This window comes from Meles meles, chromosome 20, assembly GCF_922984935.1.
Source record: "Meles meles chromosome 20, mMelMel3.1 paternal haplotype, whole genome shotgun sequence".
Taxonomy (NCBI): domain Eukaryota; kingdom Metazoa; phylum Chordata; class Mammalia; order Carnivora; family Mustelidae; genus Meles; species Meles meles.
In genome coordinates this window covers 60,405,334-60,433,292 of record NC_060085.1, presented here as the reverse complement: position 1 = coordinate 60,433,292, position 27,959 = coordinate 60,405,334, and the positions used below count along the sequence as shown (strand labels likewise).

At 49.4% G+C, this 27,959-nt stretch overlaps 2 protein-coding genes across 3 annotated transcripts in view; one reads left to right on the top strand and one right to left on the bottom strand.

The window, feature by feature from the left end:
• The window catches only part of CFAP100 (cilia and flagella associated protein 100), a 53,493-nt gene extending 27,785 nt beyond the window's left edge, over positions 1–25,708 (top strand). The window contains exons 10-17 of the mRNA XM_045991345.1: positions 21–53; positions 130–256; positions 5,700–5,748; positions 5,834–5,985; positions 22,454–22,589; positions 23,616–23,821; positions 24,519–24,612; positions 25,526–25,708. Of these exons, the coding sequence (XP_045847301.1) occupies positions 21–53; positions 130–256; positions 5,700–5,748; positions 5,834–5,985; positions 22,454–22,589; positions 23,616–23,821; positions 24,519–24,612; positions 25,526–25,639 (911 nt within the window). The 3' untranslated portion in view covers positions 25,640–25,708. The remainder of the gene's footprint in view (positions 1–20; positions 54–129; positions 257–5,699; positions 5,749–5,833; positions 5,986–22,453; positions 22,590–23,615; positions 23,822–24,518; positions 24,613–25,525) is intronic.
• Positions 25,709–26,098: 390 nt separating this feature from the next.
• The window catches only part of ZXDC (ZXD family zinc finger C), a 38,778-nt gene continuing 36,917 nt past the window's right edge, over positions 26,099–27,959 (bottom strand). For both annotated transcript variants that reach the window (XM_045989915.1, XM_045989917.1), the window contains one exon: positions 26,099–27,802. In XM_045989915.1, coding sequence (XP_045845871.1) covers positions 27,716–27,802 — 87 coding nt within the window. In that variant the 3' untranslated portion in view covers positions 26,099–27,715. The remainder of the gene's footprint in view (positions 27,803–27,959) is intronic.

Here is a 27,959-nt window from a genome sequence, read left to right as displayed (position 1 = left end):
CCCTCCCTTGCTTCCTGTAGGACCAGGGAACAAGGGCAAAACAAGCTCTAGAGGTATGTGGCTGCCCCACGCTGCAAGAGTCCTGCCCTGGGCTGGGGTATGTGGACACCATTCCTCTGCTTCCTCCAGATGGGCAGGGCCCAAAGAAACCCTCGAAGTCCCTGCCGGTGACCCGGCTGGGGCAGCTTCTATCCAGCACCATGAGCCTCCAGTACAGCAGACGGCCCAGCCTGAGCGGTGAGCTGGACCCCAAAGGGTGAGTGGGCCTCAGGCAGGGCAGGGAAGTGGCTGGGGCCTGGTGGGAATGCTCTGGGCCAGGGGTGCCCAGGACGAGCCCAATCTCTCCGGGAAGGGTGAGACCACGAGGAAGGGCTATTCCCAACACAGAAGCTGTGTAGTAGGACTTAAGCACCAAAATCAAAATGTTTTCTGAACAGTTTTATTTCTGTCCGGTTCGATCAACTTATGCCTGAAGTGGCCCACTCGGGTGTTAATGGGACAGTCAGTTACAAACAGTGTGGGCAGCCAAGTTGGGCGCAGTGAACGGGAAGACACATGCCCCCTGCCAGCCCTCGGTGGCCAGGGAGTGCCAGCCAAGGAGGCCAGAGCTCCGGAGCTTTTCACAAAAAGCCATAGTCTGGATTTTTACTAAAATTACCCAGATTTAAGTGTGACAGATACTTTGGACAACCAGAAGCCTCAAACAGAACCGCGAGCCAATGCAAACCTATCCCTACCCCACTTAAAAACCTCTCTGCCTCCACGGCCAGAGCCATACCCCGCCCCCGCCCCCCCCCCCCCCGGCTGCTGGCTCACCCCCAGTTGCTCCTCCTCCCTCACTGAAAACTTGTTTAGTTTTAGGAGTTTACTAAGTGATACATTCAGAGAAATCACAACCATATAGAAAGGTATAAGCTGAGAAGTCTTAGCCTCCTGCCCGCAGCCCCAGGCCTGGCACCCCTTCTTCCAGCCGCTCCCCACCCAGACTGTTGGGCCAAGAAGCCACAGATGGCACTGCAGCGAGATGGGTCACCTACAGCGCGTCCTGCCAGCCGTTTGGTTTTGTAAGGTTATTTATTAGAGAGAGCACGTGCGTGTGAATGGGGCAGGGAGGGGGACAGAGGGAGAGGGAGAGAGAGAATCCTAAGCAGACTCCCCACTGAGCCCGAGACCATGATCTGAGCAGAAATCACAAGTCTGACACTCAGCCCACCGAGCCACCCAGGCGCCCCTCTCCAGCCTGTTGGTGTTAACAGTACATTGAACCATATGAAGTTGCTGTTCAGTAGCTCATATGAATATCGGCATTTCCTCCTGACTCAATGTAAATACAAGCAAAGGTGATTTTCTTACGCCCATCCTTCCTTTTACTGGAGAGCTGACCCCGTGTATCTTGCTGTCTGTCCATAAGCGGCGCAGCCGGGGAGCAGCTGGAGGCAGTCCTTCTCAGCTTCCCTCGACTGTCTAGCCCTGGCCTCTTGGCGCTACTGGAGCGATATTCATATGTGATTACGGGGAGGGATGGCCTCAGATGGCTACCAGGTGCTCGCCTTTACAGGGTCAGGGGCCACTGCCAGGGTCTCACCTGTCCCATGTAATCTGGACCACCCCCTCGGGCCAGCCTGGCAAGACTGGAGAGCCAAGGCAGGTGGCTGGCAGGTGGAAACCCAGCTGCTGCTGCAGCATGAGTCTGAAGGCAGTAGGCTGGCAGAATTCTCTCTTCTTCATGGGAGGTCAGTCTTTGTCTCTGCAGGCCTTCAGCTGATTGGATGAGGCCCACCCGCACCACGAAGGGTCATCTATTTTACTCAAAGCCTACTGATTTGTTCATCTCACCTAACAAACATCTCTACAGAAACATCTAGAATAATGCTGAACCTAGGCAAGCTGACACAAAATCCATCGTCCCGGGGCAGAGGGGTGGGTCTGCTGGTCATGCATAGTCATTCCAGTGTCTAACAGTTCTCTTAGTCATCCTGGATGCTCTAGCTGAAGGTCCTGCCTCCTTCTGGGATCAGGTTCCAACTCCAGTGACTCTTGCCCCTTAGCCTCTCCAGCACCATCTCTGGGACCACCAAGCACCTCTTACACATCCTGGATTTCTTCCTGCAGTGCCTGACCCCCCCACATATGCCCACCAGTGTTCTCCAGCCACGACCAGTGACCGCGAGACAGACCTCCTGCCCAGCCCCCCTGCCCCTTCCCCAGCCAACCCCTGCCTCCCTCCCTGCTACTTGCCCCCTTGCTACTCCAGTCAGCGGGTGCCCACATGACTGGTGAGAAAACGGGGGCACACGCAGCCAGGTGGAATTGGCACCCTCAGGCCCAGAGCCAATAAGAGCCAAGAAGCTTCCGCAAACCAGTGATGTGATCAGACTTAGGTCTTCTTTTATTCTTTTTCTCTCATACTTATGCTATGTCAACAGATCACAAAACGAACAAATATGAAGTGAACAACTCTTGAGTTCTTACACATGTACGTACCCATGTAATCACACTCAGGTCCAGACATAGAATATTCCCGGAGCCCAGAACTCCCTCGGGCCCTCCTCCGTCAGACCCACAGCAGTACATTCACACTGTTCTGTCTGTGTTGCCCTGGGACACTCTCCCTGTTCTGAAACTCCGTGCGCTGGGAACAGCAGCAGCGGGCTCTCGGGCGGCGTCCCTTCACGGAGCGTCTGCGCGGCTGTGGGCGGCCGCAGGTGGTTCTTGGCTATTGCCGCTTAGTGTCCCCACCTCATGGAGAAGCCCCACTCTTTGGGTCCTCTCTCCGACTGGTGGCCTTTTGCGTTGTTGCCAGTTCTTGGCTCTTCTCATTAAAACTGCTGCAAGCATTCCTGTACTTTCATGCATAAGCACTCTCTTTTGCGTGAGCACTACTTTGGTTGGAAATAAGAGTGGGACTGCTGGGTCCCAAGGTGAGTCGATGTTGAGCGTTAGCAGCTTCTGCCAAACAGACTCCTGCCATGGCTGCCACATTCGCCGCTCCGGCCTGCACCCCCACGTCCCACCCCGCATCAGGTCAGATCCTGGGGTCACACTATGGTAGGTTCCCGTATGTCTTGGTATTCTGGCAGGGTTGTTCGAAAATCGTGTCCCAATAGAAAATGTGACGGTGGGTCAGACCAGCACATCATGAGACAATGTCATTGAAAAGGTCGTTTTTAGTCTGTTCTCCTGAGCAGGGGGCACGCCACACAGCCTGGGGCTCCAGGGGGAGGCAACCAGCTGGGTCCGGAGGCTGAGGGAGTGCGGGAGGTGTGGGCGGGAGCCCTTCTTGTGGTTTCTGCAGGAAAGAGCAAGTGCACAGGGTGCATGGATTTAGGATTGGTGGGCTTCATTAATTTCAGGGCTCTGGGGCCAAGGGGTGTCCTCAGTTACCTGGCCACCAGGGCAGGGGAATAGTGACCGCAGCTATAAGAGCGTGGTATTGGTTGGTTTGCCCCCGAAAAGCATATTCAAGGGTGTGTCCTTTACCCTTTCTAGGAATTGGCTAGCCCTGGGAGGGACAGCCTGTCCAGTCAGGAGTCAGCTCAGCCCCAGGGGTGAAAAGGTCAGAATATGGAGACTAAAAGACAGGAGTCCTCTGGGGGTGGGGGGATCTCACTTCTTCATGACACTTTCGTGATGACACGTGAGGCGTCTCTTCGATTTTTGTACATTTTTATTGGATTATTGGTCGTCCGCTTCTGGTTTTCCGTTAGTTCTTTATGTATCTGGAGGCCAGTCCTTCGTGTAAAAGTGTAGTAGGACTATATTTGCCCAGTCTGTGACTCATCTTATTAGTCTCTCAGTGTTGTTCTTTTGAGTCCAATCAGCCAATCTTTGCTTTTATGGTTGGTGAATGTTGTGTCCTATGTAAGAAATCTTTGCCAATCCCACTGAAATGGTCTCCTCTGTTTTCTTGGAAGCTTTCTAGTTTATCAGCTTAGGTAAGTGTGGTGGCCCAAGGGTTGGAGAGAATGGGTGGCCCAGGCACTCAGGAGCCTCCCCGCCATTCTGCTGCGCAAGGTCTGTATCTTCTGCTCTTGCCTTAAGGGCACCATCCTCTCTCCTTCTTTCTCTGCAACAGCCTGCCAACCCTTCCCCGTGGTTCTCTCCCCCAGCAGCTCCCGATCTCTGTGCCCCTGTGAGCATACCCTGGTCCCCGTGATGTTCTCCTCACTCAACCTCCCACATCCCAAACTGACGTTTCTTGGGCTGCAAGGGGACCTGAGTGCTACCAGTTTCTGAGCTCACTTTCCTCTCTTTGCATCATGGTTGTGCCTTGTGGAGAAGAGTAGCCACCATTGGTGGGCCAGGCACAAGCCTCAGGTTAACTTGGATCCCTGCAACCCTGGCCAGTAGGAACTGTCATTTACAGTTCCTTGTTGAACAGAGGCTCTAAGAGGTTAGCTGTGCATGCTTCCCCTGCCTGCATTGCCCTCAGCTCAGGAGCCTTACCCTCAAGGCCCCATGCTGGGGCAATCCCTCAGAAGAGAGGTCTAGGATCACACTACCCGGGTCCCTCCATCTTTTAGCCATGTGACCAGGGCCACTGAGTACAGTTGGGCAGGTTGTGGGCTTCACAAGGCATTCAGCAGAGAGGGCAAGTGGGGGCTAAAGTCCAGCCCACCCCACAGACAGTGCCTATCTGGAGGGCAGACTCTCAGGCACCTTGTGGGTCAGCAGGGCCCTGCAGGTGACCTTGGGCAGGTAGCCAGTTCTCTAAGCTGCATGTTCTTCATTTGCCAAATAGACATCAAGTGTTCAGTCTGAGCCACAGGCCTGGTGAGTGCTTTGGTTGTTACTGTGGCCCTTCTTCTGGGAAGTCCTCCAGGGTTCCCCCTCTGGGATCCCACAGAGTCCTGCACTTACCACCTTTCCCTGTCACATAGGTCAGAGCCTGACTCTCTCAGGCAGGCCTCAGCTTGGGTTCTTATGGGTGGGACCCAGATGCCTCTGGCTACGAGCCTGCCGCACCTGCTTCTCAGCGCCCAGAACCAGCACATCCAGGGCAAGGGCCCAGGCTGAAGGAGGCCAAGAGGGGTGATGAAAGCAGGTTTGGAAGTCGGTTGAGGTTAGGTCCCCTCCAGCAGGGCCTCCCAGGTCCCCACGCTGAGTGCTCAAAGCTCATAGTTTTCCCCGCAACCCTGAGGGCCAACCCAGGATAGTCCCTGCCCCTGTGGGGTTCTCAGGGTCAGGCAGAAGTGGCTTCAAGTATCACAGGATAGCTCTGAGTAGGAAAGTGCCAAGGGCAAATCTAGATAGGGGAGGTGGGCAGAAAAGGCCCTGAGGTTGTTCTTAGAAAAAGAATGGTAAATGGGGCGAGGCAACTCTAGCAGTGGGAGCTGTGTGTGCAAAGGTCCTGAGGTAGGGTCAGCAACCAGAGAAACAGAAAGAGAGCTGGTAGGAACAGGGGCTGAGTAACTTAAGGGATAGCAGAGGGAGGTGAGGGGGCAGAAGGGGTCCTATAGGCTCCAGGAAGGAGGCTGGGTTCTATTCTAACTGAAATGACGTGAACTAATTGAATTTTGAAACCCTCCCCTTGACAGCTGTGTGACAGGTATGGGGCCAAGAGGGAAACTAGTGCCCTTTCCAGGTCAGCTGGTGGGAGGAGAAGGGGAGGCTTCCCCACTGGGGGTAAAGTAAGACTGCCACCAGACCTCTGCCCCCCAGGCTGGGCAGCAGTGCCCTGACCCCACATCTCTCTGCAGGTCAAACTCTATCTCCACCACGTATGAGGATCCAGACAGCGACAGGGAGGTCAGTGGCCCCGCTCTGGGTGGGGCCGCAGAAGCTAGCCCCCCTGCGCTGCCCAGCCAGCCTGCACACGTGGCTCTGGTTGCAGGAGCTGGAGCTGTACTTCACCGATCCCCAGCAGCTCCTGGACATCTTCATGAAGCTGGAAGAGCAGAACCTCTCGCTTATCCAGAACACACAGGAGATGGAGGAGGCCCTGGACGAGCTGAACGTCACCCTGAAAAACACCCAGATCCGCATGTAGGTCTCCTGCTGGGCTGACTGGGTGGGGGGAGGAGGACTTTCTGTCACTGGCTGTCATCCCGGGACCCCCATAGCCACTGGGAGCTGAGCTGTGCAGCCACCCATCCGCCCATACAGGGCTCTGGCCCTGCGCTAGCTTCTACTTGCTGGAAAGCTCCACTGGAAGCCTGACTCTAGGAAGAGATCATGCCCTGTTGGGCAGGGGAGCTGGGAGGGTGGAGGGTGGGAAGAGGTCAGGTAGGTGGAGACACATGGGGCTTGTCCCTTCTCCACCCAGAGCAGCCTGCAGCCAGCAGGAGGCATCAAGGAGTTCCCACCCAGGGGCATTCTGCTGACACCAGGCCCAGCAGCACTGGGCCATATCAGGCTGGGGCACTAGGTGAGGCTGATCAGGAACAAGGAATCATCCCTTCACACCCAAACATGGGGTGAGCTCCTATTCTGGGTCAGGCCCACGTCAAGGTTCTCCAAGGATAAGCAAGTCCTGCCTCATGGAACTGACATTTGATGGAGACAGACAGACAGGCCCACAGATGTGACTTGTACATACGACACGAGCCAGAGGAAAATAGACAGTGATATGAGAAGGAGACTGAAGTGGAGGGAGAGGGCAGGGTTCCAGGGGAAAGCATCATTAGACCCGGGCACTTCCTGAGCATGGGAAGCTGCACAGACATCTGGTGGAAGAGGGTTCCAGGCAGAGGCAGAGCAGGGGCAAAGACTTAAGGTGGAAGCCAGCCCAAGGCTTTGATGCCCCCTAGGAAGTCATGTGTGTGCAAAGGTCCTGAGGTAGGGTCAGCAACCTTGTTGGCTCATGTCCTGCCATGGAGAATCTCCTGCCCAGAGTCTCCTGCAGGTGATGCAAAACCACCAGCACGCTCAGGCAAGACTGTGTCTCCTAGAAAGCTGGGAGTCACCCTGAAAAACACCCAGATCCACATGTAGGTCTCCTGCCAGGGATGACCGGGTGGGGAGAGGGGAGGGTTCCATCACTGATGTTTTTCAGGGCGACTCCCTTCCATCTCAGAGAGAGAGAGAGACTAGCTGGGGAGATGCAGGCAGCCTCCTAGGTTCCAGGAACCTGGCAACAGAACACACACATACACACACGCAGAGCAGAATCCTGGAGATGAGCTCCAGTTGCAGTCTTTAGCCAGCTGAGCTCTCCCTGAGCACCAGTACTTTATTATTTCCAGGAGAGTCATGGCCTGTATTAACTGTCATAAACCCATCTGCCCTATCTGGGCAAGAAAAGAAAAGAAGATATATGTATACTTTTCTGTAGATAGGCCTGTATCTATTGAGGAAATCAAGCCAAATTTTTTATTATGTTGGTCACCATACAGTACGTCATTGGTTTTTGATGGAGTGTTCCATGATTCATTGTTTGTATATAATACCCAGTGCTCCATGCAATACGTGCCTCCTTAATACCCATCACTGGGCTAACCCATCTCCCCACCCCACTCCCCTGAGCCAATAATTAATAACCTTCAAAAGAGAAAGCACCAGACCCAGATGGGTTTACTGGCAAATTCTACCAAATATTTAAGAAAGGAATTTTGACAATTCCCTATAATCTCTTCCAAAAGATAGAAACAGAGGGAATACTTTCTAACTCATTCTGTAAGACCAGCATTAACCTAATTCTAAAACCAGGCAAAGACATCACAAGAAAAGGAAATGACAGACCAGTATTTCTCATGGACACAGATGTAAAAATCCTCAACAAAATATTAGCAAATTGAATGGAACAATGTATAAACAGAATTGTACATCATGATCAAGTGGGATTTTTACAGGGTATGCAAGGCTCTTTCAATGTTTGAAAATCAATTAATGTAATCCATCACATCAACAAGCTAAAGAAGAAAAATCACATGATTATATCAATAGATGCAGAAAAAGCATTTGATAAAATCTAACACCCATTCATAATAAAAGCTCTCAGTTAACTAGGAATAGAGAGCTCCTGAACTTGATAAAGAACATCTACAAAAGCTTACAGCTAATATACTTAAAGTTTCCCCACTAAGATCAAGAACAAAAGCAAGGATGTCTTCCTCTTTAGTTTTCTTTCAGTTAGCAAAAACAGGTACTAATGAAGATGTTTCATAAAAGGGAAGTTGTGTGGGGTGCCTGGGTGGCTCAGTTGGTTAAGCCACTGCCTTCGGCTCAGGTCATGATCCCAGGGTCCTGGGATCGAGTCCCGCATCGGGCTCTCTGCTCAGCAGGGAGCCTGCTTCTCCCCTTCTCTCTCTTTGCCTGCCTCTCTGCCTACTTGTGATCTCTGTCTGTCAAATAAATAAACAAAATCTTCAAAAAAAACAAAAGGGCTCCCCTCTGAGCATGGAGCCTGCTTATAATTCTCTTTCCCTCTCCCTCTGCCCCTCCTTGCCCTGCCCCACTTGCTCAATCTCTCTCTCTAAAAAATAAAATAAAATAAAAAATAAAACTAACAAAATATGTACAAGATTTATATTAGGAAAAATGCAAAATTCTGATGATGGATCAAAGCATTAAAAAGAGCTAGTTCATGTTTAAAGGTGAGGAAATTCAGTATTGTCAAGATATCAGTCCATCCCAACTTGATCTATAGATTTAACACAATCCCAATGGAAATCCCAACTAGTTATCTTGTGGATACCGACAAACTGATACAGTGAGACAAAAGACCCAGAATAGCCAACACATTATTAAAGGAAAAGAACAAAGTTGGAGGACTGACACTACCCTACTTCAAGACTTACTATAAGCTACAGCAATCAAGCCCTGTGTTACTGGCAAATAAATCAGTGGAATAGAATAGAAAGCTCAGAAGCAGACTCACATAAATATAGTCAACTAATCTCTGACAAAGGGCCAAAGTCTATACAATGGAGCAAAGATAGACTTTTCAAAAAAAAATGGTGCTGGGACAACTGGATATCCACACACAAAATCATGAATTTAGACACAGACTTTACATCTTTCATAAAAACTAGCTCAAAATGGATCATCGACCTAAGAGTAAAATGCAAAACCATAAAACTCCTGGAAGATAAATAACATAGGAGCAAATCTAGGTGACTTTGGGTCTCGTGATGTTTAGACACAATCCCAAAGTGATAATCCATGAAGAATTGGTAAACTAGATTCTATGAACGTTAACAGTTCTGCTCTATGAAAGATAAGAGAATGAGAAGACAAGTCGCAGGCTGGGAGAAAATATCTGTGAAATACATATCTGATAAAGAATTGTTTTCTAAATATACAAAGAAGTCTTAAAATTTAACAATAAGAAATGAATAATATGATTAAAAATGGGCCAAAGACCTGGACAGACACTTCATCAAGGAATAGATACAGATGGCAAATAAAGATATGAAAAGATATTCAACATCAAATGTCATTAAGAAATTGCAACTTAAACCAATAAGATACTACTATCTACACCTATCACAATGGCCCAAATCCAAAAGATTCACAGCACCAAATGCTGGTGAGGATGCAGAACAGCAGGAACTCTCATCCACGGCTGGAGGGAATGCAGAATGGGACAGCCACTTTGGAAGACAGTTTCTTACAAAGCTAAACATACTCTTACCATATGATCCAGCAAACACACTCCATGGTATTTACCCAAAGGAGTCAAAAACTTATGTGCACACAATACTTGTACATAGATGTTTATGGCAGCTTTGTTTATAATTGCCAAAACTTGGAAGCAACTGAGATGTCCTTTGGTAGGTGAATGGATAAACAAACTTGGCACATTCCAATGAGGGTGCATCATTCAGTGCTAAAAAAAAAAAAAAAAAATGCTATTGAGCCATGGAAAGACAGGGAGGAATCTTAACAGCATATTACTAAGTGAAAGAGGGCTTTTTGGAAAGGCTACAACTGTGTGTTTCCAGCTGTAGGACATCCTAGAAAAGGAAAACTATGGACATGGTGCAAGGACTGGTGATTGCCAGGGCTTGGGAGGATGGAAGGATAAGTAAGTGGAGCACAGAGGATTTTTAGGGCATGAAATGACTCTGTGTGATGCCCCTAGTGATGGATACATTTCATTACACATTTCTCCAAACCCGTGGAATGCTGAGTGGACCCTCACGCAGACTACTGGCTTTGGGTGGTGATGATGTGTCAGTGTACGTTCATTGATTGTAACAAATGTATGTCAATGGTGAGGGAAGGCAGGTGGGAGGAGAGAATATTTAGGAAAGCCCTGTACCTTCTGCCCAAGTTTGCCATGCACCTACTGAAACTGAAAACTTATACAACAACAAATGAGAAGCCTGTTCCAACACTGGAAGAAAGAGTGGCTGTGTTAGACAACATACAAAAAAAAAAAAATTCCCAGGATTCTTCATGGCAAAATTATTCATAATAGGCAAGAACTAGAAATAGCCCACATGCTTGGTGGCGCCCCGTGGCACAGCTGTTTAAGTGTCCGACTGTCAATTTCAGCTCAGGTCATGTTCTCAGGGTTGAGATGAAGCCCCACATCAGGCTCTGTGCTCGTCTATGGATTCTGCTTAAGATTCTCTCTCTGCCCCTCTCCCTGTCATGCTTTTTTGCTTGCTTACTCTTTCTAAAATAAATAAAATTTTAAAAAGAAAAGAAAACGAACAGCCTGTGCCCACAGCAGGGAGCAGACAAGCCGTGTGCGTGCTGTAACAAACGACTGCACACAGTGTGCTTACAACAGATGTGTCCCTTACAGTCCTCGAGACCGGAATTCCAAAATGGGTCTCCCCCGGCTAGAATCAAGGCACCAGCAGGGCTTTGTTCGTCTCTGGAGGCTGAGAGGGGGATCTTTTTGTTACCTCTTCCAGTTTCCAGAGGCCACCATGACTCCTTAAATTTTCAAACCACCGGGGCGCCTGGGTGGCTCAGTGGGTTAAGCCGCTGCCTTCGGCTCAGGTCATGATCTCAGGGTCCTGGGATCAAGTCCCGCATCGGGCTCTCTGCTCAGCAGGGAGCCTGTTTCCCTCTCACTCTCTCTGCCTGCCTCTCTGCCTACTTGTGATCTCTCTCTGTCAAATAAATAAATAAAATCTTTAAAAAAAAAATTTTCAAACCACCAACGCCAGCTGCGTCTTTCCCACACCCCCTCACTCTCGACTCTCTTTCCTGCCTTGCTCCTCCATTTATAAGGATGCGTATGATGACACTGGGCCTGACCAGACAACCCAGGTTCATTTCCCCATCTCCAGGTCAGCTGGTTGGCAGCCTTAATTGCATCTGCCGCCTTTGTATAATATACTCGCAGGGTCCTGGGATTAGGGCGTGGACATGTAAAGGGGCCATTACACACTATAGAAATCTGCTCAGCAATAAAAAAGGAACAAGCTGTTAACACAGGCAACAACGCGGACAAACCTCACACACACTGCGCGGAAAGAAGCAGGCACCAAAGATGACTGACCGTATTATTCATGTGAAGTGCTAGAACCAGCTGTATTGGTTATCGGTTGCTGCATAACAAATCATCCCAAAGCTTGGTGGCTTAATATAACACACATTTATTTCACCCTTTCTGCGGATCAGGAATCTGGGCTCAGCTGGGCCGGCTCCTCTGCTCCGGAGCCTCTCATGGATTGCTGTCCAGGTGGCAGCTGGGCTGCAGTTATCCCAAGACCGCACTTGGGGAAGGAGCCATGCTCCAGCTCATTCACGGGCTGCTGGCAGGATCTGATTCCTTGCTGGCTGTAGGCCAGAGCCTACCCTCAGTTTCTTGCCACATAGGCTCTCTAATACAGCAGCTTGCTGCTTCAAAATGTACAAGCCAAAAAGCCAACGGAGTGAGTCTGCTAGCAAGATGGAAGTCATGATCTAATGTAACCTAATCACAGAAGCAACATCCCATTCCACATGGGTTAGAAGCAAGCCGCTGGGCTCAGCCCACACTCCAGGGTGTGAATACCTTTGAGGAGGCAGATGTCACTAGGGTCATCTTAGAGGTTTGCTCATAAGGGGAAAAACAAATGGAGACATCAGCCCATTGGGTGCCTGTGGCTGGGGAAGGTGGGGGGAGTTGATACAAAAGGGCATGAAGAAATGTTGGGGTGATGAAAATGATCAGTGTCCTGATCATGTTAGTCCTTACACCAGTGTATAAATTTGTCGAATCTCATCAAATGCCACACAGAACAGGTGCATGTTGTGATATGTAAATTAAATCTCAGTAACAGTATTATTGAAGGCTAACTTTGTCATTTGCCTTCATTGACTGGGTGCATAAGGGCTGTAGGACAAGCCATGTCCTCCCTCCCTGGCTGAGAGAACAGCATCATTCATTCTTGGCCAGAGAGGACTGCAGTGAGGTGGGTGAGACACCTAGGGCACAATATTTAGAGAGATGCGTGTGTGATCCCAAGGGTGAGCACTTCCTTGAATTTTCTGCACTGGGTCCTAGCCCCATTTTCTGCCTGCCTTGCTGTGATCTGTTTGAGATGCTCACTCCACAGTCCCTCCAGTGAGGGCCAAGGGGAGCCAGCCTAGGAAGATGGGCCCCTGGATACAGAAGGGAGCACAAGGACCTCAGGACAGCCTGCAGTAAGCTGCAGAGCCTGAACACCAGCATCAGCTCGGCACTTCCAGCAGCTGGAGAGGTGATGGGACCCAGGAGAAGAATGAGCAGAGCTGCTCAAGTGAGATGAAGCCCAACCCAACCCTTCCCAGATTCTGCCACATTGACCAAAAGAACAGAAAAGAGAAATTAAGCCTGAATCCCTTCCTGGAAACCATGCAAAACTTCCTCCGGGAAAACCCAGCCCAGCCAGTTAGTCGGAAAAGGAGCAGGAACCAACTCAGACTCCCTGTCCCTGCAGTGAGCCAGGGGTGGAGATGAGGGTTGGTCTTGCAGCAGCCAGAGCCCAGAGAGCAAGGCAAGCCACACGTAAGGCACCACGAGCTCCAGAAAGCACATTCCAATGCTGACCTCAGGCTAAGGTGAGACCTTGTGTGGGCTGAGTCTTGGTAGCCATGCTAGACACCTGCGACCATGGCTGCCCCTCAGACATGAGTTCCATGGCTCAGAGGAAATCCAGCCTGCACCGCCGCCTCCAGCCCAGGCTCCATCTGGGCGCACGATCAAAATGCCACAACTCTTCTGAAGTCCCTGGTATTGAACTTGCACCCACGTGCGGCTCAAAGGACACACAAACAGGAAAATGTCACCAGAAACATGAGAAGAAACATTAAGGGATGTGTGTGAGAAATCCAAGTAAATGTAGATCCTGAAGAATCGGGACAGACAACTTAATTCCTCCCAAGAAGCTGCACCCCTGCCGCTAGAGAGGCAGACCTGGGTGCAACAAGCCCACAGGAGGTCAAGACCACAATGAGGACTGGATGCAGCCTGCCATCGAGTGGGCAAGGGGGACCATGCTAAGCTGGGGACAGTTCCCAGAACTCTGAGGGAAAGGACAAGAAGATGAAGCGATAGGACCCCAGGGGGCCACGTGCAGGGCACACGTGGAAGGAATTCCAGGACATGGAGGAGCAAAAGCCCAGCGTAGTGACGGGTGAAAATTTCCCTGTGCTGAAGCAAAGACCAGGCCCACGTGCAGGGAGACGGGCTCACACTACACACCTCCCACAGGGTTTAAGAGTGAGCAGAACAAGCCACAGTGCCAAAGCAGATAATAAAAATGAACAAAAGGCCAGGCACTCAGGGTGTGCCTGGGTGGCTAGGTCAGGTAAGTGTCCAACTCTTGATTTGGGGTCAGATCATGATCTCAGAGTTATGAGATGGAGCCCCAAGTCTGGGCATGGAGTCTGCTTAAGATATTCTCTCTCTCCCTCCCTCTCTCTCTCTCACTCCTCCTCTGCCCCACCCCATCTCAGAAACAAAGGCCAGGTACCCATATAGGAACCAGAACTAAGTATGTGTCACCTGTTTCCTCCAGGAATCTAAACGCTGGGCGGGGTCCAGCAGAGCACTGCTCTTGAGTTCGTGGAGGCAAAGGGGGTCTCTATTTCTTTTCCTTTTTCAATGTGATAAAATCCACATAACACAAAATTTACCATCTTAACCACTTGTAAGTGTCTGGTTCAGTGGTATGAAGTACCTTTACATTGTGCAGCCGACCCCACTGTCCAAGTCTCTGTTCTTTTCATCTTATAAAACTGAAACTCTATCCCTGGTACTAATACCTCTCTGTTCTCCTGCCCTCAGTCCCTGGCAACGCCACTGTGTTTTCTGTCAGAAAGGTGCGGACTACTCCGAGTACCTCCTAGAAGTGGGATCGTACAATATTTGACTTTTGTAACTGGCTTATTTCACTTAATGCCTTCAAGTTTCATCCATGGGGCAGCACGTGTCAGAGTTTCCTTTCTTTTCAAGGACAATATTCCTTTTATGTCTAGACATTCTGTTTCTCCATTCATCCATCATGCACATTTGGGTGGCTTCCACATTTTGGCCACTGTGAATAATGCTGCTGTGAACACGGCTGTGCAAATGCCTCTGCAAGACTCTGTTTTCAATTCCTCTGGGTATATTCCCAAACGCATAATTGTTGGGGCATATGGTAGTTCTGTTTTTAAATTTGGGATGCTATTGCAAGTGGAATTGTTTGGATGCTGTTGTAAATGGGACGGGTTTTGTTTTCCTTTTCAAAGCATTCATTATTTGTGTAGAGAACTGCATTTCATTGACTTGGTTGACTTTGTTTCCTGCTGCTTTGCTGAATTCATTTAATTCTAACAGCTTTGTTGTGGAGTCTTTAGGGTTTTCTTCATAGAAGATGATGTCATCTGCAAAGAGCTCATTTTACTTCTTTTCCAACTTGATTGATTTTCTTTCTTTTCTTGCTTCATCACTCTGGATGGAACTTCCAGTACTATGTTGAATAGAAGTGGTGAATGCAGGCATCCTTACCCTCTGATCTTAGAGGAAAATCCTCCAGTCTTTCACCACTCAGGATGATGTTTGCTGTGGGTTTTTCAGATACGGCTTTTATTATATGGAGGCTGTTTCCATCTCCCTGTCTTGCTGAGTGTTTTCTCATGTTTTCAAATCCTTTCTCCGCACCAATTGAGATGATCATGTGCTCTTTTTCCTTCATTATGTTAATGTAGCGTATTACCCTGATTGATAATACAATCTTTCATTCCAGGAATGAGTCCCACTTGCTGCTTCTAATCCTTGTAATATAAGTATCGTATAATCTCTCTAATATTTGACTGAATCCTGTACGCTAATAAGTGTGTGTCACCTGCTTCCTCCAGAATCCTAAATGCCAGCCAGGGTCTAGCAGAGCATTTTTTTACTTTTTTGCATGAATGTTCATAAGGGAGTTTGGTCTATATAGTTTCTATATAGTTTCTTCTCTTGTAAGTGTCTTTGACTGGCTTTGGTATCATGGTTATGCTGCTCTCCTAAGATGAATTAGGAGGTGTTGCCTCCTCTTCAATATTTTGGAAAAGTTTAAAAAGGATTGGTATTAGATTTTTTTTAAAGATTTTATTTATTTATTTGACAGACAGAGATCATAAGTAGGCAGGGAGGCAGGCAGAGAGAGAGGAAGGGAAGCAGGCTCTCTACTGAGCAGAGAGCCCGATGTGGGGCTCGATCCCAGGACGCTGGGATCATACCTGAGCCGAAGGCAGAGGTTTTAACCCACTGAGCCACCCAGGCGCCATGGTATTAGATTTTTGATTATTAATTCCATCTTCTTACTGGTTATAGGCCTATTCAGATTTTCTATTTCTACATGATTTAATCCTTTTTTTTTTTAAGATTTTATTTATTTATTTGAGGGAAAGCAAGTGAGAGAGAGAGAGAGTGCACGAACTTGGGGGAAGGACAGTTGCAGGAGAGAGAAATACAGACTCTCCACTGGGCAGGGAGCCTGATATGACACTTGATCCCAGAACCCCAGAATCATGACCTGAGCCAAAGACAGACACTTAACCGACTGAGCCACCCAGGTGCCCCTACATGATTAAGTCTTGGTAGATTTTGTGTTTCTAGAAATTTGTCAGTTTTATCCAAGTTGTCCAGTTTGGAGGCACACAGTTGATAGTGCTCTCTCCTCATCCTTCTTATTTCTGTAGGATCGGTAGTGATGTTCCCACCTTCATTCTCATTTTAGTAACTTCAGTTACTTTCCTTAGTCCAACAAGCTAAGGGTTTGTCATTTTTATTGATCTTTTTGAAAACCTGATTGTTTTTCTATTCTCTATTTTGTTTTTCTCCTTTAATTTTTTACTAATTCTTTCCTTCCACTAGCTTCAGGTTGAATTTATTCTTCTTTAACTAGAAATTCCTTAAGTTGTAAAGTTGGGTTGTTAGTTTGAGATCTCCTTTTTAAATATAAGTTTTGTCATCGTAAATACTCCCTTTAGCACCATAAATTTTGCTGTGTGTCCCATAAGTTTTGCTCTGTTGTGTTCTCAGGTTTCTTCATTTCTATTTTTTTTTTTTTTCTAATTTCCCTATGACTTCTTCTTTGGTCCATTGGTTGTTTTAGGATGTGTTTTTTAATTTCTAGAAATTTGTGAAATTTTCTAGTTTTGCTTTTGTTAACAATTTCTAACTTCATCCAGTTGTTGACAGAGAAGTTTGTATAATATCTATCTTTTTAAAAATCTATTGAAACTTAGTTTGCAACCCTAATATTTGGGACAGCCTGAAAAATGCCCCATTTGCCCTTGAGAGTATATGTTTCTGTTGTTGGGTAGAGTTTTCTGTGTATGTCTGTTAAACCTAGTTGGTGTATTACAATGCTTAAGTCTTCTTTTTCCTAATTCTCTGTCTGCTTGCTCGTTCACTATTGCAAGGTAGGTATTGAAGTCTCTAACTATTATTATACAATTAGTTCTTCCTTCCATCTGTAAATTTTGGCTTCATATATTTTTGGTAGTCGGTCATTCGGTGCATAAATGCTAATAATTGTTATATTTTCTTATTGTATTAGACATTTATTAAGATATAAGGTCCTTCTTTGTCTCTGATGAATTTTTCTGTCTGATCCTAGTATTGCTACCCTTGCTCTCTCTTTCGGTTACTATTTGCATGGAATATATTTTCCTATCCTTTCATTTTCAACATTTTTGTGTCTGTGGGTCTCAAGTGAGGCTCTTGTAGACAGCATATAGTTGAATCATGTGTTATCCATTCTGCCAGTCTCAGTCTTTTGATTAGAGAATTTAGCCCACTTACATTTAAAGTAATTAATGATATGATGGGATTTCTGTCATTGTATTGTTTGCCTTATAGTTTTTGCCCCTCATATCCTACAATACTGTTTTCTTTGTGTTTAGCTGATTGTGGTGAAATATCTAAATTCCTTTCTCTTTCCCTTTTGTGTATATTCTATAGCTGTTTTCTTTGTGGTTACCATGAGGATTATATTTAAGTCCAAGGTTGTTAACACTCAAATTTGAATCTATACCACCTTAAATTCTAACATACAGAAACTCTACTCCCTTACAGTTCCATCATCATCCTTTTGGTTGAGGATGTCACAATGTTATGTTTCCATACATTGTTCTAAAATATAAACTAAAAATTCTTTTAAAAGTATTAGTCTCTTAAATCATGTCGAAAACAGTTACAAACTAGTATTGCTACCCTTGCTCTTTTCCTTCGCTTGCTCCAGTTACAAACCAGTGTTACATTTCTACTAGCTTTTAAAATTGCCAACATTATACCTTTATTGAGATTTTTAGTCTGTCATAGGGCTTTAATTTACTGTCTTGATTTCATTTCACTGTGCAGGACTCCCCTGAGCATTTCTGGCAGGGCAGGTCTCGTGGGAATGAACTCCTTCGCTTTCGTTCATTGGAGAATTTCTTAGCTTCTCCCTCACTTTTAAAGGACAGTTTTGCCATATACAGAATCCTTGGCTAATGGGGTTTTTCCCCCTCTGAGCACTTCAACTTTATCAGCCTTCTGACCACCAAAGTTTCTAATGAGAAATCTGCTGATAATCATATTGAAGATCCTCTGTATAAAATGATTTGCTTCTCTTTTGCAGCTTTCAAAGTTTTCTGGCTTCGGCTTTTGGTTATCCTGTAATAGTTTGATTATAGTAATGTCTCAGTGTGGGGCTCTTTGATTTCCTTTTACTTGGAGTTCCTTGAGCTTCTTGGATGCTTCTATTCATGTCTTTCATCAATTTTAGAATTTCCATCTATTTTTCTTCAAATCTTCTCTCTGCCCCCCTTTCTCTTCCCTTTCTGGGACTCCTATGGTGCATATATTGGTCCTCTTGATGGTGTCCCACCAGTTTGTTAGGGTCTGTTTGCTTTTTTCAATCTTTTTCTTTCTGTCCCTCAGCCTTGATAGTTTCCATTGTCCTACCTTCAAGATCACTGATTCTTCTTCTCCCTGCTCAGATAAGCCTTTAAATACCTCTAATGAATTTTTCATTTCACTACTCCATTGTGTATTGTTTTGTTTATAAGAATCTTGTGGGTTTTCTCTATGTTGAGACTCATCCTGCAGTGTAAATGTAGGTCTTTTCTGAGACTTTCCCTGGGCATGCAGGGTCACTTCTTAATTTTTCCCATATATGCTGCTGTTTTTGCATGTCCTCAGTCTTTAAGATCTGGCTCTCCAAGGGGGGAAAAGCAAAAAATGAAGAGAGGAAAAAGCATTGGCCCTTTAAACCCCGTGAAAGTCAAGTGGGGGATTACAGGGTTGCTTGAAACAAGGGCTGCCTGCCTATTTGTCTGTACCTCTAGGGTCAGAAGCACCAATCAGGGATCTGGGCACAGATCCCCAACACTTGGAGGACAAAGTCCTTTTTTGCCCACCCTAGTTCCAATAGGCTGTGTGCTAGTTGCTCCAGAAAACCTGAACAGCTGCCTGCCACTTGGCTGGGAGTGATGGCTGGGTAAGTGTTTCTAGCCTAGAGCTGAAATGGATGGAAATTAACCACAATTACTGCCCAAGCCTTCCCCTGGAAGTTGCAAGCTTTCAATAGACTCGAGAGTTCCAAAATGGCTATATCAGACAGGTTCTGCAATCATTGTCTGGTGGGGAGACAGATTTATGGTGTTCCTACTCTGCCATCTTTCCTTATTTCAAATTTTAAAATTTTTGTTCTTTTTCCTGCTACTTCTGCAGGAATATGGTAACTCTTTCTCTTTTTCTTGGTCTTTTTTTTTTTTTTAAAGATTTATTTATTTGACAGATAGAGATTACAAGTAGGCAAGTAGGCAGAGAGGCAGGCAGAGAGAGAGAGAGGAGGAAGCAGGCTCCCAGCCAAGCAGAGAGCCCGATGCGGGGCTCGATCCCAGGACCCTGGGATCATGACCTGAGCCAAAGGCAGAGGCTTTAAACCCGCTGAGCCACCCAGGCGCCCCTTTTTCTTGGTCTTTTGAATGAACTTTATTCCTATTTGGTGGTGTTTGCTTTTTTTTTTTTTTTTTTTTTCTAATACTAAGCTTTCTGGTTTAATGTCCCCAGGCATTTATGAAGAGATCATCTTGTTACCTTTCAAAAACTTTTTATAACTTCTGCAATTCAGCCCAACAGCTTTAAGAAAATTTCATACATATAAATCTACAAACACAGAGAGAATAGTATTATGAGTCCCCAGGGTCCCATCACTAGCTTCAGCAGTGATCAACTCATAGCTAATATCCTTTTACCTAGATTCCACCAACTTCTCCACCTCTCATATTATTTCAGAGCAAATTCCAGGCATGTATCATTTATCTGTAAATATGCCAGTTGATATCTCTAAAAAGATATGGATTCTTTAACATAATCACAATAGGAGCATCATACTTAGAAAAACCAGTAATCCTTAACATTAAATATCTGTAATCCATAAATGATTGGAGTTTTTAAACTTAGTTTGAATGAGAATCTAAATAAGATCATGCTCTGCAATATTCGTTGTGTCATTAAATCCCTTTCGGTCTACAGGTTCCCTCTCCAGCTTCTTGTCCCCCTGCAGTCCAGCTATTGAAGAAACCAGGTCACTTTTCCAGCACTGAAGTGCTTCTTAGACTCTGTGTGCCCTGGAACCCCCCAGAACCTGCGTTTCTGACAAGCATGCTGGTGACGTGCATGCCAGCCTGAGGAGCAATGCTCAGCAGTGTGTCCCCCAGGCTTTTGCATTCCCGTAAACTGGCGAGATCTAGTTGAGGAGAAAATATTGCGACCCAACAATTTTACATCGAAAGAGAACTAGTAGGGAAAGGGTATCCTTTTGTCCCAGTTACCCTGATAAGAAAGAGAACAACAACGAAAAGCCCTCCGCCGCCGCCACCACATCCATATAGCAAAGGAGGGCAAGCACAGCAGCCCTGTGCCGGCTGTAGGATCACACTTCCCAGTTAAGGGGATGGAAGTGAAGGAAGTATTAAAAAAAAAAAAAAAAAAAAAAGCTTAAAATTGAATGCAGTCATGTATCTTTTGGGACAAGTACCACAGACCCTAAACATACCTACCCCTACAATGGGCATGTGTGTTTGGAAAAAAGTTGGTCCTGACACCCAGGACATGCTCTCTGATGTTATCCCAGGTGACCTGCATGAGCCCCACCAGCACCTGCGTGGGTGGGCTGTGTGTGAGCTCCATGTGGTCCCTCTGGCCACCTGCCTCAGCCCCCCTCATACTCACAGGCTTCTGGTCTCAGCCCTCCACCCCAAAGTCAGGGGAGTGTAGCCTGGAGGACTCCTGGGGAGGGGGGTGGCCTGCATCCCTGCGCTGGTGCACGTGATAGGCCATGAGACCCACAGTGGGTAAAGGAGCAGCAGCCCATGGGACTTTGCTTAGGGTTGGGAAGATGTCGGTGAGTTCTATCAACAAATGGGGAAGAGCCACAGAATCACCATGGGTGGGGGGAGGGTTCCTCTGGGCCTCCATGGCACCGCTGGGGGGGGCAGATGCAGCTGCCCACACTGGGTGGACCCACGTCAGCCCTAAGAACAGGGATTCTTTCTCAGGAAATCCTGACGTATGATGGTCAGTGTATGCCATGATTGTGGAAGATGTTTATTTGGTATTATTCTTTGTTATTTCACTTAAAAATTGATTTTTGGAATTCTATTTCTAAATATATGCCCAAGGGTGCCTGGGCGGCTCAGGGTCCTGGGATCAAGCCCTGCATTGGGCTCCCAGCTCAGTGAGGAGTGTTTCTCTCTCCCCTTCTGTCCCTCCCCCCTGCTTGTGCTATCTATCTCTAATAAATAAAATCTTTTATTTATTTGACAGAGAGAGGGAGAGATCACAAGTAGGCAGAGAGACAGGCGGGGGGGGGGGGAGCAGGCTCCCCGCCAAGTAGAGAGCCCGATGCGGGGCTCGATCCCAGGACCCTGAAACCATGACACGAGCCGAAGGCAGAGGCTTAACCCACTGAGCCACCCAGGTGCCCCAATAAATAAAATCTTTTAAAAAATAAATATATGCCCAAGAGAATTAAAACATGTCCTCACAGAAACCTGTCTATGAATGTTCACAGCAGCATAATTCCCAAGAGTCAAAAGGTAGGATCAACCATATGTCCATTTTAACCAAGTATGGTCCACCAACACAGGCGACTGTCACATAATCCTCCAAAAGAAGGATTTCTGACAAATGCCGTTAACATGGACAGACCTTGAAAACATTCTGTTGAATGAAGAAGCCAGACACAAAGGCCACCACAGTATGGCTCCACATTTGTGAAATGTCCAGAACAGACACACAGTGGGGGGGAAGGAAAGGATGGAGAGTGATGGCTAAGGGGAACGGGTTCCTCTGGGTGATGAAAATACTCTGAAATGAGATGATGGCGATGGTTGTGCAATTGTATAAATATCCTGAAAACTAATGAACTGTTTGTTTTTAATAAGATTAATAAGATTTTACTTATTTATTTGATAGAGAGAAAAAGAGCACACAAGCTGGGGAGAGCTGGAGGGAGGGGGAGAGGATCTCAAGCAGACTTCCCACTGGGCATGGAGCCCGACACAGGGCTCAATCTTATGACCCTGAGATCATGACCTGAGCTGAAATCAAGAGTCCGATGCTTAACTGAGCCGCCCAGGTGCCCCCTGAATTATGCATTTTAAAAGAATTTTATAGGTATGTGAATTATACCTCAATAAAGCTGTTACTTTTTTTTTCATAGTGCTGATTGTTAAAGATCTTAAATCTTAGGGGCGCCTGGGTGGCTCAGTGGGTTAAAGCCTCTGCCTTTCACTCAGATCATGATCCTAGGGTCCTGGGATCGAGCTCCGCATTGGGCTCTCTGATTGGCAGGGAGCCTGCTTCCTCCTCTCTCTCTCTCTCTGCCTGCCTCTCTTCCTACTTGTGATCTCTGTCAAATAAATAAATAAAATCTTTTAAAAAAAAAAAAGGGATATTAAATCTTAGTCCTGCACCCCAGCAGCATCTCTGGTCCCCGGGCACGCACTCTGCGGTCATGGCCCCTCAGCCCTCAGGACAGTGGTGGGGCAGTGAGGCGGAGAGAGGTGGAGTGCCGGGAGCTGCACTGAGTGGGCAGGGCCCTGCTGGTCCCCAATCCAGGGACAAGGAGGTCAACCAGTTGAAGCAGTGGGTCACCACACTGATGACGTCCATCACCAAGGAGGAGGAGACCGCCGCCGAGCTGGAGCTCAAAGCCCGAGTCTTCCACTTCGGCAAGTACAAGGGTGCTCAGGAGGTAGGCCCCCCGATCAGCAGCCAGAGGGCAGCGAGTGTGGAGGGAGTGTGGGTGACCACAGGCCTGGAGCCCAATCCACTGAAGAGCACATCTGGGAGCACCCAGTGCCAACCTCACCACCTTCCAGGCTCTGTAGGGCTGATCAAGGGGCACCGGTGGAGAAGGCCCTTGGTCCCCCAACTGAAGTCCTCCTGCGTATTTATGCCCCTTGGCCACTCAGCTGCTACACTTCTTCCATTCCTTCCTCCTTTCACTCTACAAATACATCTGTTTCTTCAACACAAAGTGTCCAGAAGGTGACCCTGCCAGGAGGAAGATGGCACGCCCCCAAGCCAGCCTGAAAGAGTGAGAGAATTCTGAGGGCACAGAGGGCCAAGAACGTTCCAGGGAATGCTGCACACCCTTCCTGGCAGCGCACTGGGGGCACAGGCACAATCCCAGCTTCCTAATTCCCTCAAATTACTGTCAGCACCCACCGTGTACCAGCCCAGGCCAAGTCCGCAGGAGGCCACAACAAGCAGGCTGGTGTACCCACGGCCGGCCAGACAGACTCCCTGGGTGCTGGCTGGGCCCCACTCCTGGCCTGAGCCTGCCTGCCTGCTATTCCTCACTCAGTCCTCACGCCCAGTCCATGTCGTCGGGAGTGTTACTTTCTAAATGTAAGATGAGGCTGAAGGGGAGTTCATCTGCCCCAGGCCGCACAGGAAGTCGCTCTCATGGGCCAGGGGCTTGTGGGGAGCTGAGGTCAGTGCAGGGGCAGAAGAGGGCCCTAGAGGAGGGAACTGGGCCCCATGGACACACTGAGGCAGCTGGGGTAGAACCTCAGTGGTGGCTGGAGCCCTGGGTCTGGCTGACCGCAGGAGGGCAAGGGCAGCTCTGGCCAAGAAAAGTCCAAGTGTCCAAGCTGTTTCTCCCAGGCTTTGCCGGGGCTCGGGGAGGGCAGCTGCATCACAGCAAGGGCAATGGGTGCGGCGGGGGGCAGGCAGAGGCCCATGCCACCCCTCTGCCGGCCCGCCCCCCTCGCAGGACAAGCTGCTGGAAAGCCTGAACCGCAAGGTACTGGACGTGTACCAGCAATGCATCGGCAGCCAGCAGGAGTCCAACCTGGGCACCGTGCAGATGCTCACCATCATCGAACACCACCTGGACGAGCTGCTGGAAAATCTAGAGCGGGTGCCCCAGATCAAGATCGAGCAGGCTGAGAAGGCCAAGGAGAAGGAGCGCCGCATGAGGTGAGAGCCAGGCCCCTGTCCCGCCCCACACGGTCTGACCAGCCGCCTCACGATGCCCTCCACACCCCTGCTTCTGTCTGAGCAGGCCCAGGTCAGCCCTGAGGACAGAGGTTGGATACAGACCCGTCCTCAAAGAGCCCCCAAACCAAGGGAGACAGGACCTTGGTGCTCCATGCTGAGGGATCTTCCAGAGAGGACCCCTAATTTAGTCTGGAGTGGAGAGGATGTGGGCTCAGGGGGCCCAGAGCCAAAGTGAGGGTGTGGACAGCACGGCCTCACCCCAAGGACAAGGGACAGCAATGGCCATCTTCCCTGCTGGATGGGGAGAGGAAGAGATCGGCATTGCCAGAGCCCCAGGGAGGGAAGATGCAGACTCGGGGGGAAGCCAAGGAAGCCCAGTTTAGTGGCAGGGGAAGGCAGGAAGACTTGGCAGTGTCAGAATGCTAGGAGCAGGCAGCATGGACCCACCGTCCAAGGGGTATGAGCAGATGGACCTAAGGCGGGAACCCCCAAGAACAAGGTTCAGAGGCCAACATGGCCTGGCAGGGAAGGGTGGAGAGGAGAGGGGAGTGTTCTCCTCGAGGGAGGGCCGGGGCCTGACTGAAGGCTGCATGTGAGGCGCTGGGAAGCGGATCTGGGAGCTTCCCCGGTGCCTCCAGTTAGTTCTTAATCCGCCTTGTGCTGCCCCTGCATCCAGACTCCGGGAGGAGAAGGTCATGATGCAGAAGCAGATGCAGGAGGAGCGCATGCAGCGGGCCCAGGCCCGGGCCCAGGCTGAGATCAAGAAGAAGGTGGGCAGGGTGGCCCCGGGGAGTCACTGCTGGGCAAGGGCCCCATGACCAGGCACTGTGGGGCTGAGAGGGGCTGGGGAACTATAGCCAAGCCTGGCTCACCGTTTTGCAGCTGCTAATTGCTGAGGCGCGGGGGGAAAGATGGGGCCATCAGAGAAAGGCCAGGACAGAGCAGGCTGTCCCGTTCCTGGCCCACCAGTCCTGCTGCCCCTTGGGACTGTCTTCCTCAGCAAGTCCTCCTGGGGCTGCCTGTTGTCCTGGATACGCACTCCTGGGGGTGACTGGCCTGGCTAGCCCCCTCCCAGTCCTACCCAGGTGCAGCTCAGCCCCCGCAAGGTCCCATCATTCCACCGACACTCCAGCTCATCCCCCATCACTAGGGTTTCCCCTGACCGCCCCACAGACTAAGGCTAGAGCAGCCACTTTCTTCAGGCCCTGGGAGCAGGAGGGGTGCTCCGTAAAGCAGGCCCGAGCCCAGATACAGCCTCCAGCAGATGGGGCTGCTCTCTGAATAGGGTAGCTCTCTCCAAGCTGTCACATGGGACCGGCAGACACTGTGGGGTCTCCCCTTACATCCCTGGAGTGAAGGAAGCGGGCTCTGTTTAGCCAGGTACTTGCCCATGTGTTTGCAGGTGCGCCCCAACACACACACACATCAAGGGGCCTGATGTGTGCCCACATCACACATGTGATGCAGCCCAGGGAATAGGCTCTGGAAATGCTGGGGAGGCTCACTCCCGTCATTTCAGGGCAGCTCCAGCCCTGAGCCCGTGGGCAGATGGGGGAGGCCAGGATGTCCCTGGGACCCCACAGCCCCAGCTCCCCAGCTTCCAGGCATGCTCAGGACCTGGGCGGTGCCTTCGGTTGCAGTAAGGCTGCGGGGCACAGCTCACAGAGTCCACTTGCTCTGCAGAGAGGCAGGAGACTGGTGAGTCGTTCCCGGCCCCCAGCTCTCAAGGTGAAGGAGGAGCCTGAGCACGTGCAGATGGAGGAGGACAAGGACGAGCAGCTGCTGTTCTTCACCTAGCCCCCCTGGCGCCAGCTGGCCGCTCCGCCCACAGCCCAGCAAGGACAGCAGCAGGAAGCAGGGGCAGGGCGGGCGGGCCCACGGCGGCTGTCACCCTGTCCCCGTGCCGCTCCAGGCCTCCCACTGCACATTTCCTTGCTCGTGTGAAATAAATTCCCCCTCTTTGGTGGCCTGATGGCCTGTTTAAGGAGGCAAGCTGGTTCCGACATCCGTACCCTGTCCTCTAATCCCCGAGCCCTAGGCCCGTGGTTGAGGAAGGAGCTCATCTGGCCCTCAGGTAAGGTGGCTGCTTTGAGACACAAAGGCCAGTTCCACACTGAGGTGTGAAATGCGGAGACAAGAAAGGAGGCAACAAGCTGGGCGGCCGAGAGGGTTCTCGCTACTGACTGAAAACGAAGCCTGATGTCCACACTGCACACACACCCCCGTGAAGTAAAGCCAAGCAACACCATCACTACATGACTGTACAGAAATTTTTATTCATTCGTACTACAAGTTGGGCCCGTGGTCACCACAGAACTCAGTGCCCAGAAAACGGACAGCCAGTACCAGTCATATCGGTGGTGGACATTCCCAGGAGAACATTCTGGGGAATGTTCCAACCACCCAGCCCGGAGAGAGCGTTCCCATGGCCCAGCCCCTTCTCCCAACAGAAGGATAGGGCAGTGTGGCCACTAGGCGACCCAGCCCCCAAGACCACCCTGGCAGGCAGGCTGGCTCCTCATGGAGGGAGGGGGCTGCCGGTGACTTGGAGGCTGAGGGGCCAGGCGGACACAAAACTTTAGTCTGTGACGCAGCACAGAGCTCTGTGGGTAAAAACCATTTCTGACATGGCCCGAGTTCTCCCTGGGTGGAGAAGCACCAGGAGAGACAGCACCTCAGAGGAGGAGGACAGAGATAGGACTCACCACCAAATGCTGGGGTCATTCCCAAAAGCCCAAGGCCAAAAACTCAAGAAATGAAGAAACAAAGAACAGGCAGAGTTTGGACAATTCCAAACTGAAGAACCAAAACAGCATCTGAATCAACATAAGCCTCAAAGGCCCACGGCGAAAAACAGCATTTCTGAGTGACCCCATAGCCAGTCCCACTAACAAACAAACAAAAATGTGCAAGGTTATGGGCTCGCCTTGCAAGACAGACAGCACTCCGTAAAAATGCACGGCCACACTGAACACGCACAAGCGCAGCCTGGACAAGCAGACACACCGTTCTCGCTGCCCCACACGTCCTGTTCAGGACTCAGACCGTGACCTTTTAGAAACCATGGACAAATTAGTATTAAACATGAATACCCAAATACAGAATTTAGAAAAACGTAAATTTACCTCAACCATCCATCCCCAAATTAGGAGCTTTACATTTGGCCTCCATGCAGGGGCCCGCTAACAGGGCCCCAGTACGCCCCTCTTCACCCCCCATCTCCTTCCCCTCACACACGCTCCCCCGCCCGCTCTGCCAAAACACGGATTCGAATTTGGCGTCACTGTGACAACGGGACCACTTCTGCCCCGTGGGCTGACAGAATCAGCCCAAACCCAGACACCACCCAGAGGATGGGAACCAGCCTGCTAGCTCTCAGAAGGGGGATAGAGCTTCTCGATCTTTCTCAGGCCAAATGCAGAAGCACGGAAGGTGAAAGATCCCATTTGCTTCACAGATGAAGTCCTATCTGACTAGGGAATCTGTACTCCACCCTACCTCCTGCCCAAGTCTCTTCTCATGCAGCAAGGGCTCCATGGCTTCGCTCAAATGGGGCAAGGGACATCCGTGTGCAGCCAAGTCTGGGAAAGGCATGTGCTTGGCCCTGAGGGCAGGCCTTGCCTCATGCTCCTATACGGTGATTTCCATGAATACTGCCCCAAACCGGTTCCTGATAAAACATACGAAAAACATTTTTGAGAAGCCAAAATTCTCCAAAGTCTCCGAGTCTGCCAAAAGTCTCCGAGGAGCTCAGCGAGCCTCCTGAGCAGAAACCTAGTGGGATCTCCCCCAGGCCTCTAAGACCACCTAACGGAGTCTCAGGGCCACAGGCTGGAGGCGTGGCCCTTGGGTCCCTGGGGCAAAGGGCCGCGGTCACTGCAGGTCCCGAAGGTTGATGGTGCTCCCCGAACACTGCACGTCCTCAGGCCCGACAAGCCCTCCAGTTGCAGGAAGCACCTCCTGAAAAACCAAGCAGAGTGGTGAGGAGCAGAGCCGGGGACGGGGGCAGTGCAGGACCACCTCCCAGAAGGCAGCGGGGCGGCCACACACGACCAGCACCATCATCCACAGGGCCGGCCAGCAAGGGCACCTCCCCCTTTCCTAAAACGAACTGTTT